The sequence below is a fragment of the Phoenix dactylifera genome, chromosome 7 (genome assembly GCF_009389715.1).
Source record: "Phoenix dactylifera cultivar Barhee BC4 chromosome 7, palm_55x_up_171113_PBpolish2nd_filt_p, whole genome shotgun sequence".
In the NCBI taxonomy this organism is placed as follows: Eukaryota; Viridiplantae; Streptophyta; class Magnoliopsida; order Arecales; family Arecaceae; genus Phoenix; species Phoenix dactylifera.
The window spans coordinates 6189510-6204523 of record NC_052398.1 but is presented as its reverse complement, the minus strand read 5'-3'; the positions used below and the strand labels follow the sequence as shown (position 1 = coordinate 6204523).

The 15014-nt window shown below is 37.8% G+C and overlaps 1 protein-coding gene across 2 annotated transcripts; it reads right to left on the bottom strand.

Moving 5' to 3' along the window:
* Nucleotides 1-7502: 7502 nt before the first annotated feature.
* On the bottom strand, nt 7503-14268 carry LOC103707121 (probable E3 ubiquitin-protein ligase XBOS32). 2 transcript variants are annotated; one of them, XM_026804660.2, is made up of 11 exons: nt 14210-14268; nt 13137-13452; nt 12968-13027; nt 12622-12693; nt 12358-12530; nt 12081-12247; nt 11211-11269; nt 11080-11126; nt 9907-10047; nt 8768-8859; nt 7503-8177 (listed from the first exon to the last, which is right to left on the bottom strand). In XM_026804660.2, the coding sequence occupies exons 2-11, from the start codon at nt 13329-13331 to the stop codon at nt 7684-7686; spliced, it is 1500 nt and encodes a 499-aa protein (XP_026660461.2). In that variant the 5' UTR covers nt 13332-13452; nt 14210-14268; the 3' UTR covers nt 7503-7683. The 2 variants fall into 2 exon arrangements, with proteins under 2 accessions (XP_026660461.2, XP_008789715.2); XM_008791493.4 differs by lacking the exon at nt 14210-14268 and adding an exon at nt 13741-14148.
* Nucleotides 14269-15014: the final 746 nt, after the last annotated feature.

The following is a 15014-nucleotide window of genomic DNA, read 5'->3' as shown; positions in this document are numbered from 1 at the left end:
CTGAGTCCTGTACACAACCAAACAACTTCCATGATTTCTTTCAAAAAGCTTAGCCTGATAACCTATACAAGATTGTCAGGATGTATAGATCACCTTTTTACCATGGCCTAGTTGCATCATAAATTGCATCTTTTTCACCATCTATGTTATAAGAATGTCTTCTGAAAATTCCATGGCGCCATAACCCTTTGTCATCTTGCAGAAACACATACTTCACTACCATGTTTCAAACATGGATGCCCACACTGATTACTATCAGCCCTAGTCCCAGTTACTTGAGGTTGGCTTATATGCCAATAATTTCTTTGAGGATTACCAGCAGTATTATTCCGAGCTTTTTCAGAACTCCTGTCTGCTTCTATGTACGTTACACAAGTACCTTAGATTTTATTGCATATCTATTCCATCTGAATCAGTTCTTACTCACCTTTGTTCCCCAGTCAGTATGACTCCAACGGAAGCAATGTATTAGTTGTCATTTTATCCTATCTATATCCACAAATCCTTCTGAACATTTTTAGTTTCCTGCATTCATAATATCTTCCCAAGCTTCTGCATAAAAATTGGGCGGTACTATAAAGCAAGTTTTATTATCTTGTTATTCTTTAAGTTGCCTTTTTATGCATCAATTACATAGCATTTATAGTTATTTTGCACCTCATTGACATTGATCAGGATCTTATTTTATTCCATTAAAATGCAATATATATATATATATATATATATATATATATATATATATATATATATATATATATATATATATATATATATATATATGTATGTTTTACTAAATTCTAAGACTTTATTCTTCAAGTCTTGATAAGTCTCGATCTTTGGATTGATGAACTGGTCGATGCCTATTCACCAACTGAAAGACATCTGTTGGGCGAAGTGATTACCCGTTCAATGTAAGCAAATAACAACCAAGCACTTGGTCAGATGGTATGGCAAGGGGATGGGAGTTTGGGGTGGTAAAAAGGTGGGTAGTAGCCTTTCAAAATTTTATTAAAAAAAATAATAAACTCAGTATGGCTTTCCATCTCATATTCTTCCTGACAATTATCACTTTCTTATGCATGACCATTTTTACGAACATTAGTGATAACCTCATTTATGACTAATGTGAAGATATGGACGTTAGCGAACTATCAACTTGGATCACTGGGCTAAGGCAAAATTATTATATATGTTCAATTGTACATCATCCATCCAGAATTCGTTTTCTAGGGACAGATTTTCTGAGGCGATTTAAGTTTACAATGAAATACTATTTTTCCGGGTCTAAGTTTAAGCAATGTTTTGGTTGGATCGGATCTTGTTAGAATTAACTATCAATGTCGAACATTTTTCCCCCTTAAACAATTGCTTCACAACATGAAAATAAATGCAGGCTCTGAAATCTATATATATATATATATATATTTCAGGCCCTGTGGCAGTACAGAATGATCTATCCAACCGCTGGTGTTGAACTGTTTCTGGTTGGTCCCGATATTCTCTTTCACCAGAAAGAGGCTCACAGGCTTAGGGAATACGACGAGGCATAGCCCTCGCTCAAAAGCAATGGTCTGGCTGGTTTTTTTCACCCAGTTTCAATTGTACCAGGCCTAGACCTATAATTTGAGAATACGGTTCATCCTGACGGTCGGTGATTAGATTGTATATGGACAAACTAGGTTCCGGTTTGGTACAAATCAGGGAGGGGCTGATTCTGATTCACCTGCACCCGTAGATATTGATTTATTAAATCCACTGGACCATGAACTCAAATAAATAGGAGCAACAATTTGACTTAACCTGCCAATCAACTCACAACCAGCATATCAGTTTAGATTTGGCAAAAACAGATCTGGATCGTAAAGGAGTTGACCTGACTTAATATATTTATTAAATGGCTCAGTTTAAGATTAAAAGTTCTAATTTGTCCGATCGGTTCCATGATTATGTTGGGTAGAAATAATTACAACCTGTGACCTATTTAACTTGCAGTCTAGGACATTTAATTTATTATCATATACTTGATTTGACTTAGCCTGTTATCAAACAGGTTACATAAACAGGGTCAGATTACTTGTTTAATAGATCGATAGGGTTTATTTTGAATTCATAGTTTGTTTAATAAACAAATCAGGTTCAAATTAATATTTTTAAAGATATCTGATTTGACCTTTTGCCACACCTACAGATAAAGTAGGATTATAAAGCTTTACCGAAGCTTTATAATTATAAGATATTTTTTTTTTACATTTATTTTTTTAAGAATATTCGAAATTGCATGAATATCCTTATAAATTTGCAATTCACATGTATACCCTCATTAATTATTATATATATATATATATATACACACCCTTATCAATATCTAAAATTATGTGTATGCCCTTCCAAATTTTCTATTTACACGTATACCCTTAAAAATTATTTATTTTTGTGTGTAGACCATTATAAATTACTTTTTTTTGCATGTATGCCCTTAACTTAATAAAAGTAGACGTATACAAAAAAATAATTTATGAGGATATATACATAAATAGAAAATTTGTGAGAATATATATGCAAAAAAAGGTATATATGTAAATAGTAAATTTATAAAGATATAGAAGTTATTTCAGATATTGATAAAGATATATACATAAATATATCCTCCTATTATTTGCACAACTCATGGCATTGAAACTACGTGCTCGTAGTTTTGATACATAGAATCACCTACAGGAAATAGGAAATCCTTCAATCTTGAATGCAACCTGTGGTCAAGGGGACTACAGACGAAAACTGATACTATACTAGTGACACGTTTGGGAGCTTGTTGGCTCTGCTCAAGTTCTCTTTGAAGGACAACTAAAGATTTCTTATATAATTCGTAATGAGTTTTTCTTGAAATAACTCAAGAGGGATTCTCGTGTGGTGATTATCTTGAAAGATTTTATGGATCAGTAATGGACCAAGATGGTGCCGATGAGTTGGGTTAGCAAAGTCATTTAGCGCTCAATACCCTTGATCTAGGTCTAATCCCGCCCTCATCAAACTTCGGCTGGACGACTCGTCAACATGGGCCAAATTCAAGAGTTTGCACATTTCTCTATTGGAAATCACCATCTGCCTCTATCCAAACATGGTTAGTTGATATATCCTTTGCATGCTTTCATGAAGTTGTGATTTCTCTTGGCTCAATTCTTCCATCGTTGGTTAAAAAAGAAAAATGAAATGTGGCGTGCATCTTTGCCATCGGTGTTGCATTTCTTGTGAGTAGCTTATAATTGTTTACACCTTAATTAGAGAACTTAATAGGCTTCTCAAACTTTTCTGCTTGAGAGCATGTTGTTCAATTCACACGGGGTATGTAGGAGATTTGCATATTATTTTAGTTGTGCGAAACTAATGATGAAAAATAAGATACTTTGAATAGTAGAAAGATGTAGAGATGGACGTAAAAGAATTATCAAGGGAAGTCCAACTAGGCCATTAAATGACACAGAATAATTTCAACTTGTCCTGCAGAGAGTAGTATATGTCTATCAACGTTTTGATGGTGCGATGGGCCGCACACTTTGAGAGGAGAATGTGATGGAAAGCCTTAAGGTCTAAGAACAGACAGCAACTATTGGAACTAAAGTATTGATTTGGTTCGATAGTTTTCGAAAAGACCAAGTAGTTTAAATGCTGAAGGTGATGGTTCCACCCTGACGATCCTAGTCTTTTGTTCATATGTACATTTTTCCCCGGCAAATGCTGTGACGTACTATTGAAACAACGCAAAATAAAGGACAGATGAGGTTGTAAAGCAGTGCAAGTTGAATTAATTTAGAGGACCTTTCTTGACCAATTAAACCGCGTGGAAACTTCCCTCAGGAAACCAAAAAATAGCCTGTCAGTAATTTTTTATGTTTCTCCTTGACATAGGATTCCATTATTTGCTCTTTCCTCCACCGCTGTGAGTCATGGACACGTACCTGTACTTCGAAAGAATCTCACAGCCCGGAATGAAAGGACGTCACCCAACTTTTGAAGACACTTGATGATTAAGATTCTAGCTAATGTAATTCGATAAGCAATGCGATTACACCAAGAAAATATTAAGCAATGAGTAAACAAATGGGGAACGGCAAAAGGAAGATATTTTGCCGTGATTTCCTCTGCTAAGTGGGCATCACCAAATCATGCTTGAATTTGTTGGACTGCAATGTGCCTTAAAGAACTGGATTTTAGCAGCGCTTTAAGATAGCTGAAAAGGAAGACAGCTTGCATTATGTGCCAAAAGGGGAGGCTTTTGAAGCACACACCAACCCAAACCCAACCTTTACCACTTGGTGCTGAAAAAGCACTGATTCAAAGAGAACCTGTAAGTGCTCTTTTGTTAAGCCTACTTTTCCTATTAAAGTCACCAAATCGTACGTACTTGTCCCTAAGAAACAACGGGAGCTTCTATATGAACGACTGGCAGCCACTAATTAAGGACCTCGCTATCTATCAGTTGATCATTTTGAACTCTTGTTCCCGGCCGTTCTTCATGAAGTCTCAGCCAAGGATTGCACCTAAAATACAGTCAATATTACCACTGTAAAATAACAGCATGTTATAGCTTTAACGAAGTCTGCAGGCAAGCGAACGGTCATAGAACACACACTAGACAACTAGAGCTTCTTGCAATCCTGTGGGGTGGTGTTCGTTTAAAGTTGAGAAGGGGTTAGTGTTCTAATTAATATTATAAGGTGCATGCTCTCAAAAGCTGTCGTGGGGTACGGCCTAGCTATAACCATGGCAAGCAAATGGTTCAAATTAACACACTGGATTTTACCATGGCATCTCCACCACACTTTAAGCCATAGATCAAATCATCCACCTTTCATCTGGTTTTGCATGGTGTGGAATCCAGCAAGGTTTCACCACCCCCATGAGCTAGGGGAGGTCCTTTCCCTATAAATTCAGGGGCCCTGTGTTCTCTCCCTTCAGAAACAAAGACAAGCTCCTCGCTCTCCAAACTACTCTTAGCAAAGAGCTCTTAGCCAAGAGGGGAGGGAGGAAGAAAGATATGGGAGGGAAAATGTCCCGTTCCTTCTTCTGCTTCGTCTTCAAGTTCTCCGGGAGGTCGCGCTACAGGGATGTCGACGATGTTGATTGGGAGCCAACGTACACGAGAAAGATACGTCCCAGCGACGAGGACCGGGGTCGATGGGTTGGTGAGCCCGATGTCGACATGAAAGCTTCAGATTTCATTGCTAGATTTCATCAATCCCGAACTCTCTTAGCTTGAAATTTCTAGTACCTTTTGTGTTGCTTTCATCTTTGAATAGCTTGATGTGTACCATGTAGTTCGTTCGATATGATCGCTACCATGAGAAGAATAACATGACACTCATTTGCAGTATATCCTTGTTTTCATTATTGTATATCTGGCTTTCAGTTCTCTACAGGGCTAGTCTGGAAGTAAAACCGATATATACCATGTTGAGATCCTGAAACTTAAACACAGTAGCTACTGTTATGCGATGCATACTGCCTTGATCTCCTTCAAACAGGGCTTCATATAGATGCCTTGGTTACCCCTGTGCATCTAGGGTCAAGGCAGCGCCTTTTTTATTCCTTCTTTGTAATAAATGCAAGCATCTTCTTCAAAACATGGCATCGTAGAAGAGCATAATCATCCCAAGCAAAGTTGCTCCCTGAGCACTGCAGAATAATCATCTTTTCAAAGAACTGACGCCTGCTTCCATCGTGCTGGTAAGCGATCTGCTCGAAAACCCTCCGTTTCCTCAAGCTTAATCATCTAAGCGCTATACCGGTCGAGATATCTGCTTCAGTTGGTACTTTGCTTGACCTGCATCTCTCTGGCTTTAGGAAGTCAACAAGTCTAACACAAATATCAGCGGTCTTCTCGTTGACTCAACAAACTATGTAATTCCCTATATATATTGCAAAACACAGAAAGAAGATCATGAGTGTGAGGAATCGTGTGGGCGTATATTTAGTCCCACATCGGTTATTCGCTAGGTAGATCTTAGGTACTTATACAGGATTAAGAAATTCAAATACTTTTCGATTAGTTATTTTGGGTGAGGCCCCGAATTGTTACAATGAGTTCATTCATACTAGCGTGCAGTTCTGTGCAATATTATGTTATACTCTCAAACCCCCTCCAAAGATATGATGGTTGTGGTGACTTTTTTTTTTTTTTTTAATGTAAAGGGAGGGTTTGGCAGGATACCGTTGGGGTGATGACGGCCACAGCAGTTCCGAGAGGTGCAAACGACGTTAATTAGACGCGCTGGTTTTTCTTAGGATAATGTATAGAAAAATTGCTTAAGGCCGTTTCTGCTACCAGCTTCGGGTTTTGCTTTGAACCCATCCCTTTCCTTCTCAGTCTCATGACTTCCGTCCATCATCACCGGAGTGCTGATCTTTTCGCAGTTTCCACTCCTCTCAAGAGTGTTTAGTGTCCCCGTGATCTTTGGTTGTAATTTAGTTTCGATAATCCTCGTCCAGCTTTCCAGAAGAAGCGTGGATCAAAGAGCTCAGAAGAGACGTCAGAAGATGGGTGTGATGACTTTGGTGTCAAAAAGAGGCGATGGTGGTAGAAATCAAAGAGCTTAGATGGATTAATCTTGGTGGGTTATATGATGAGGTTGATGCTTATTTATACCTTACATGTTACAGCAGTTATGAACATTCTTTTTCTTGAACTCGTGAGACTATTACTGCAACTCTAATTTAGGGCTGGACAAACAAGTTGTTTGCAAGCTAGCTCAAAATTTATCTTGAATTTGACTCACTCATTTGGTAAATGAGCTAGCCAAGCTAGAGCTAGGTTTCACCGGCTCGTGCTCGGTTCAATGTACCTCAAAAGATAAATATATAAGTACTTTATATATTATATTACTTTAATTAATATTATTTATATAAAAATACCTTTTTTATTTATTAGAAACAAATATAAGTTATATAAAATAGAATGTACTTCAAATACAATATTAAAATATAACCAGAATTTTATCTTAAATAGATAAAGAAAAATCTTATACTCTATCCAATTATGTTAAACAAGCTGCGCGTGAATAACTCGAGCGCGGCGCTATTGCAAAGGGAATTGCGCTTGACCTAACCCTAGCTTGCTCGTGTTCGGCTTGTTTACACCTCTAGCCTAATTGAACCACTTCTAAACTAACCAACTTTATATTTCTTAAGAACTCAGCGGCTTTAGTTTTGATGTCAATGATCTCGGTAAACAAGAACACCATGAAATCGATAGAGAATTGAAGAACATCACTTCCTTGCCTGCCATTTACTTCGATCTGCTCATCTTTCAGCCCTTAGCTTTGTGCAGACATGCTTTCCATGTTTCTCAAATAGAGAGGTCACAGCAAGAGATATTTGACCTCTAAGCTTCCTATGGTTTTTCTCCTCTTTAGAACCCTCCCTTTGGGCTTTGTATGCTTTCTTGTCATCCCAATCCTGTTTTCCTTTTGAGAATCGATATATACATAGATAATATACTGCTACTATAAAAGAAAAAGTATATACGTAGATAATATTGCAAGAGTTTATGGTTCCTCTATGTTTACAACCTAACAACATATCAAGACCAGCTTGATCGGTATCTTAGCACAAGATACAAAAACCAAGTACGGAAAAAGGAAAAAAGAATGAAATGAACAAATAGAGACTCTGAGACCAGAGAACTTTTTAGCTGTCACCAGAGCTACTCAGATATTGGTTAAAAGAAAAGAGCCATGGTCTGCGTCGACCATCCAAGTAGGAAGCAGATCGTTTTAATCCTGACCTTGGGCGCCTGACAAGGCATGGTCTTGTCTCCGAGGCTTCCATGCAGAGTGCGGAGTTGAGTTTCATGGACGGGAACTTCTGGAGGTTGCGTGATCGAAAGGAAGAAGAGCCCAAAGGAGTCCGGCTGCAGTGGATCTTGGGCTTGCATAGCTCGGTGGCCATCGAGGTGGCAGACTCCAAGCTTGAGCCTGAACCGGTGGTGCATATGGACAAAGGCAGGCTTACCTTTGGCAGCTCCTGGGTCAGGCTGGGTTCTGGGAGCTTGACAAAGGAGAAAATGGCATGCCGGCAGAGAGGGCAAGCTATCGAGCCAGGGGGGCCTCGCTTAACTGTTGAGATGCTACCGGTGGAACACAAGTACAGTGCACATCTGGTGCAGAACTCATGAGCGCAACCTACAAAGTGAGCATTATTTAATCAGTAGTGATGGTATGTATCGTAAAAGGAGCGATGGCACTTTCATACGCTACTTGGTTGCTCACAGACAAGCGTATTGACATGGTACTGCAAGCCTAGAATGAGGTGCCAAAGAACTTTTATATGATTAAGGGGATGTCGTTGTTTAAGTACTGAAGTTCCACAGAGTTAACCGACCTACTGCAATTATGATAAATAATGAAAAACATATCCCTAATGGAGTAAGGAACATGGAAAATACTCAGAAGTTCATTATGGGTCAAAAGCAATCAGCAGTAGATATTCGAGAGCATGCGTGTAAAGTAGATGAACAGTGAAGGAACTGGGAGTCAGATGTGAGATTGAGAGCTTTAGCAACAGAAGGCAAGCTAAATATACATTCAGTAACCATCAATTAGCAACAAAAGCAAGCATGTCCAAGAGGTTTTTTATCCCTCTGAATCAGTTTCAAATATGCAACTTGTTCTAAATGAAGAATAAAGCCATATAGAATCTTGAGGAGAAAATCTGGAAGTAGATGGTTGGAGGGACTGTCCTTCCAGCAATTGGAAGTTTGAATGAAACTTACCCTCTGCAGCCACTGTACATCTCGATTCCAAACAAATCACACATGGATCAACGCATGCAGGTGACTGGTAGGTCTTCCTCCATCCACATTCTCTGCAAAAGATAAGCAAATTTTAACCAATAATTTCCCTTGTTGAAGTAAGGTAGAGTCTGTAGATGTATATCCAGATATTTACTTCAAGAAATTCAGCACCAAAGGATGGGAACAAGGATTGAACTGTTTCACAAAACAACAGCAGAATTGAATATATACAAAAATTCGAAAAAAAACTGAAGCTCTTCACCATAGTCATATAAAAACTAAAGCACATAATCCTAGTCTTATACAGCAAGGAAACTTCTGGTGTTCTGTGATCTGTCCTCGATCCCTGGTATTATCAATGATGGTGTTCAAAATATGTTATTAGATGCACGCAAAGCAGCAAAGCATGCTCCTCGAATCTAACAACTATGGTTTACTGGTTGATTTGCTCTTCATCTAAGAACTGCAACAAAGTTGCCTCAAAAATTAGTGTCTTATCGGCCAGCAGAGATTAGATCTAGTTTCGTCATGCTACTATTTTCAAGAACATGCATTTGAACAAGATGCTGTAATAGCCTTGCACAGTTTTTTATTTTCCATATCAACATTTTTATCTCAGTCATAATAATCTTTTGCTCCCATCCTTGTGGCAACACTCTAATATTACACTTGAAGAAAATAAAAAATTAAGGAGGATGAGGAAGAAGAAGGAAAGACAGAAAGAATTCAAGTAGGCATCATTTCATGCTAAGTAAAATTATCTTTCTGATTAAAAGCAGGATAAGTTTGGAATGAAATTTAATGTATGCCATATTAAATGAGAATATTCTCTCTAGCAACCAAAATATCTTATGCTTCACAGGAAAATGGATTCATTAAGCTAACAGGTTCAGCAACATGATACAGTTGTAATACTAAGTTGCTAATATACAAGCACAAACAGGGAAGAAGAAATGTAAGCTTATACAGGGACCAAGATGCATGCAGAAAAATTAAATTCTCAAGTAACTCAAATCAGATTATACGATGAAAAAGAAGGGAAGATATGTCCTCAGAAGATTCATAACTAAATTAACTTAACAAACAACATGATGATATGTGGACCATGGAGCACTTACCGAGCAATTCTCACCATGCTCATAAGAGGAAGAGCAAGATATGGGGAAGGAAGAACACGCGTTCGACCTTCTGGCTGTTTACTCAGAATACCCTCAAGCCAGTTTTTGTGCCATGAACGAGCCACCATCAAGGGAGTCCAACTTTTAGTGCACAGAGAAAAAATATCTAGTGATTAGAGTGAGAGTACATGCACAATTTCAAATCACATAAAGATCCATTAAGCTCAGAGACAAGAAGAAGAGGCATTAAATGTGTAAGAGTCATTGAAGTTTCGCATAAACCACAAAGAAGTTTATCAGTTAAATCCTCAATGATTCCCATGCTTTAGACCAGGGGCCCTCATCTGAGAACTTACAGTCAACATAAGACTTACATAGAAAAGAATATGTTCAAAAGATTGTTTTTTCTCATTTTCATGAGCGATGAACAATTAAACTTTAGCTTCTCTTTGACTAACTAATATTTTCTAACATGCTCATCACTTAGAATCAACTTACAATTTTTTTCTTTTTCTTTCTGGATCAGTAAAAGGTTAGTCAGTTGCATGTACGGTATTAGGATCTACACAACCGATACAACTCAGGAGGAAGGAGAAAAGGGGACTACCAGAAATGAGGAAGCAGACATCACGTTTTTATATGCTTCTATCTATGTCTACAATTGTTTCTATCAGATTCCTATCTAAAAGTTTTTCAAAATATTTTTTCGAATAATTCTGTGCTTTCAAATTATTCTTTTGCATAATTCCCTAATTTGCTTGGGGAATCTAAACCTTCACACTTTAATGCATTATGATCTCCTGAAGCACTGGTTGGAATGTAGAATTTCGTAGTCCTTGAGACTGATCTTCCACCTCAACACCATTCCTTCCTTCTCAATATAGCAATCAGTGACTCTGGGAGATCTGACAATAGTTTCAAGGTTCAACCCTCTCCCATTTCCTCAAGACAAACTTTATAAACAATATCATTCATAGTTTCATAAAACACATTGTGAGTTCTCCAATAGGTAAGTTCTGCAAATCTACCTGAGCTACTGGTACCATGCCTACATGTCCTTCAATCAAGTCAACAATTGTCATTTCGCGTCAAATGTTTCTAACCAGAAACAAAGTGGAATCTCCACGAAACATTATATACACTTGTTTATAAACTGAAATAGCAAATACATACCCATTTGCATTTTTAGCAGTCAAGCTGGCTCCTCTTGCAATAAGAATCTGCATGTCCATGTTTACCAAGTAAGATAATAGCTATTGTTAAAAATAAAAAATAAAAAATAAAATAGGAACAAATAAACATACTTGACAACATACTGCATTTCCACCACAAGCTGCATAGTGAAGGGGCGTGCTTCCTGCTCCTGCCAAAGGAAAAAAAATAAACCTTCTCAAAAGGAATGAATGACACTACAAGGATAACTTAATGCAAATTTAATCTAACGAAACACAAGTTGTTGGAACATGCGATGTTAATAACAAATAAAATTTCACAAGAAATTAAAATAATAAACCATTGTTTCCCTCTTGAGTTTGTTAACCTTTATATATACCATTTGAACCTCTTCTAAATGCTTGCATACAGGAATGGATACTTTACATCAGGTTAATGCAAATACCATTTCATTTTGGCAGGGAGAGACAAAATAGCTACATGATGTTTGTCTTGGCAACGAGAGATTGTAAAGACTATCCATTTGGTATTTTGTAGTTCCGCAACCAGATTTTCTTTGTATCTTTCCACTACATTTATTTTTTTGCCATGTAAAGCAATATATAATGAAAAAGTCTGCCCTATTAAAAGATTCACCAATGATTTCCTATATGATTCCATAATGTAAGATTTCATGAAACAAGAATACTGCAAAAAATTCCCCCACAGCCCAAAAAAAAAAAAATAAATCCCCCCCCCCCCCCCCCCCCCCCCCACACACACGGACACAACCAAAAAAAAAAACAACAACAACAAAAAAAGAGTTAAAAAGGGAATACTGTGACCATTGTTGGCACATATATGCTGTTTTCCACCATAAGTATAAAGCAATCAATACCCAAAGTCACTCATAAAAATTTGGAATCCTGAAAACTTAACACCAGAATAATTGAGTACAGATGTTCATAGAACAAAAGAAAATAGGAATGAGGAACCTAGTGACAAGAATAGAAGCAGATCACCTATCAGATCAATTGTTGTCCCATCTTCCACAGTGACCTCAGAAACACAAGCTCCCAAGTCCAAGAGTAACTGCACACTCTCAACATGTCCATTTAGTGCTGCCATATGAAGCGCGGTGATGCCTCCATCAGCTCTTCTGTTCAGCATCTTAGATAGAGCACTAAAGCTGGAGGAGAAGCAGAAGCAGAAGCAGAAGAAGAGGAAGAAAAGAGGATGTAAAATCATTATAGTTATCAAAAAATAATATCAATAAAAATAAATGAGAATTCAACGTACACCTCATCAAAGGTTATTGAAGCTTCATTGGTCAATCTCCTCCTTACAATATTCCAAAAATCAGGTGTGCTGGGTACATAATCAGCAAGGAGGAGCCGAATACAGCGAGCATGACCATTAAGAGCTGCAAAGTGGAGAGCTGTTCCACCACTGAGATAATCCATCCTGTGAATCTAAAATTCAATGGCCAACTATTTATCTGAGTAATTTAGTTAGGTTGCAATGCCAAATAAACAAAACCATTATCATATTGAAAAGCCTTACATTGGCTTTGAAAAGCATTAGAATTTGAACAACCTCCCAGTGACCATACAGACAAGCTTGCATCAGAGCTGTCTGTCAAGAAAGCAGAATGCATTTAAATTGGAAAGCTTCCATCAATATTCATCCTCTCAAACTGAGAATTAGACTACAACAACTCAAGTACTAATTTTCATCAATCGGATCATAGTAGATATAAGCAAATGATATTGCTCAACCCTCAAAAGACCAATGAAATATTCTAACAAGACAACACTGTTGAAGTATAATTCTTTGCCAAGCCATAGGCAAAATAGCAAGTGACCTCAATAAAAGGAAAGGGAAGTAAGGATATCAAGATCAATCTCACCTGGCCACGAGAATTCCTCAGATTAACGTCAACACCAGATTCAATCAAGAGAGAAACCATCTGGAGGTAGAAATCACAGAATTGGCCTCAAAATATGCTCCTTTTTTTATTGACTAATCAGAAGTCACAACCATAAACAATAAACGGAACCGATAAATGGATCGATCACCTCATGGTGGCCCTTTGCTGCAGAGTAATGGAGAGGAGAATTCCGCCCACCGAATGTGGAATACTTGGCGAGGCGGGGATTGTAATCCAAGAGGGCCTTGGCTTCCTGAAGGTCTCCATCTCTCGCGGCCGAGACTAGCCGCTCTCCGGAAGCCGAACATCCAAGGGAATTGCCCATGATGCTCAAGAATCCCATGTTCTCTAAACGCAAAACAAATGGGAAGAAAGAGTACTGCCTTTTCTGCACAAAATCCCCTTCTCTACTCCAGAAGAAGGAGCATTCAACGAAACATCCACCGTCCGCAATAATCTTGATGCTACAAAGCCCATAAAAGAGAGACTATGAAATAAGCCATATAGCAGATAACGAAATTAGAGACAGAAACAAGTCTTTGTCCATCCATCACTTTCAGAATAAGCCTATTAATTCTCCAAAGACTAGAACACAGCAACCGATACCAATATCCAACAGAATCAGAACAAGGGTCAATGAAACCAGGCAAAGAAAACGGAAAAATCCATAGAGGGGAGCAATAAAAATCCTATTTTTCTTACAGAACTCCTGATTTTCCATTCGAAAATGAGTACAACCCATATGAAATTACCCATCGATCATCGAAGCATGAGATGCTCATCTTCCAAAATGCCATCTTGCGCCGTTTAATCCGCTCCCAGATCAGATTTAGCTGCATAGGGACATCTAGTTTGATGTTTAGAGCAACAGAGCATGGAGCGAAGAAGGGAATAATAAATACACGAACAAAGTGACAAAGCCCACGCAGAGAGGAACAGGGGGAGAGAGAGAGAGCGCACAGTATAATAAAATCTCACTAGTAAGAACGTAAAGGAATGATATTAACAGAAAAGAGCAGGTAAATAAAGTTTAATTAAGTGGTAAACAAAGTATTAAAAAGGGGATACTATTGTACGGGAAAACAAAGAGACGCAGGGGCAGGGGCGACTTCTTTTTCACATATTTTTTTCTTTTCTTTGTTTCTCTTCTTTTTTTTTAATCGAAAGCCTACAAGTAAAGCATGTCAGTCTGAGAGAGAGAGAGAGAGAGAGAGCGAGCACCTATTAGAGAGTCCGGGTTGTGGAAAGGTGTTACTAGATCCTGGCCTCCTTACCTCTTCCTGTGATCATTGGAGTCTTCCGCATATTATTCAATTATACACGCAACCTCTATTGCTTGCTTGACGGTAGATTCCATTCTACACAAGCTTAGATTTCGTCAAACAGGATGCAGCCCACAGGCCTTAAGGAAGAATACAGACTTTTTTTTGCCCATTTTTGTTTCTTGGAGAGATTGGCGAGGGAATAATGGTCCTATTTGTTACAATAATGTCAAATGGTTGAAGAATTTACAAGATGTAGATCTATGCAGTAAAATGCATCACAGTTCACAGATGAAGTGTGGGGAGAGAGAGAGAGAGAGCACCTGTTCATTTAGATTTTTCCCTTTTTCTTTTCCATGTATAAATTATTTAATTGACAGAAGAAATCTAGAGTACGTCCAAACTAAAATCGCCATTTGAGGAATAGGATTTGTTACGCCACTCACTTTCCTAACAAGTTCCCAACAGTTTTTTTTATCAAAAAAAAAGGTTTCCAACAGTTTAAAGGAGTACTCTGGTGAAGTCTCCCACATGTGACAACTAGAAAACGATGTTGAAAAGCGGACGCATGATGCAAAGAAAATATTTAAAAAATATTTTCATGTAATTTTTTGATATATTTGTCTTGTTTGTTTGATATTGCTTTTGCTTTAGGAAAGAGAAGGACAAATGCTAGGTTTTCTAGTTTCCTCTCAAAGTGCCTTGTAGATGATGTTACTAAATATTTATTTTTTGAAAGTATTTTTTGCTTTAAAGATCATAAA

What these genes read in the sequence shown, in the direction of transcription:
- LOC103707121 (XM_008791493.4), bottom strand. An exon ending in TAATGCTTTTCAAAGCCAAT is followed by an intron (nt 12,531 to 12,621) that starts GTAAGGCTTTTC and finishes ATTGAATTTTAG; the next exon opens with ATTCACAGGATGGATTATCT. An exon ending in TCAATAACCTTTGATGAGGT is followed by an intron (nt 12,248 to 12,357) that starts GTACGTTGAATT and finishes CTTCTCCTCCAG; the next exon opens with CTTTAGTGCTCTATCTAAGA.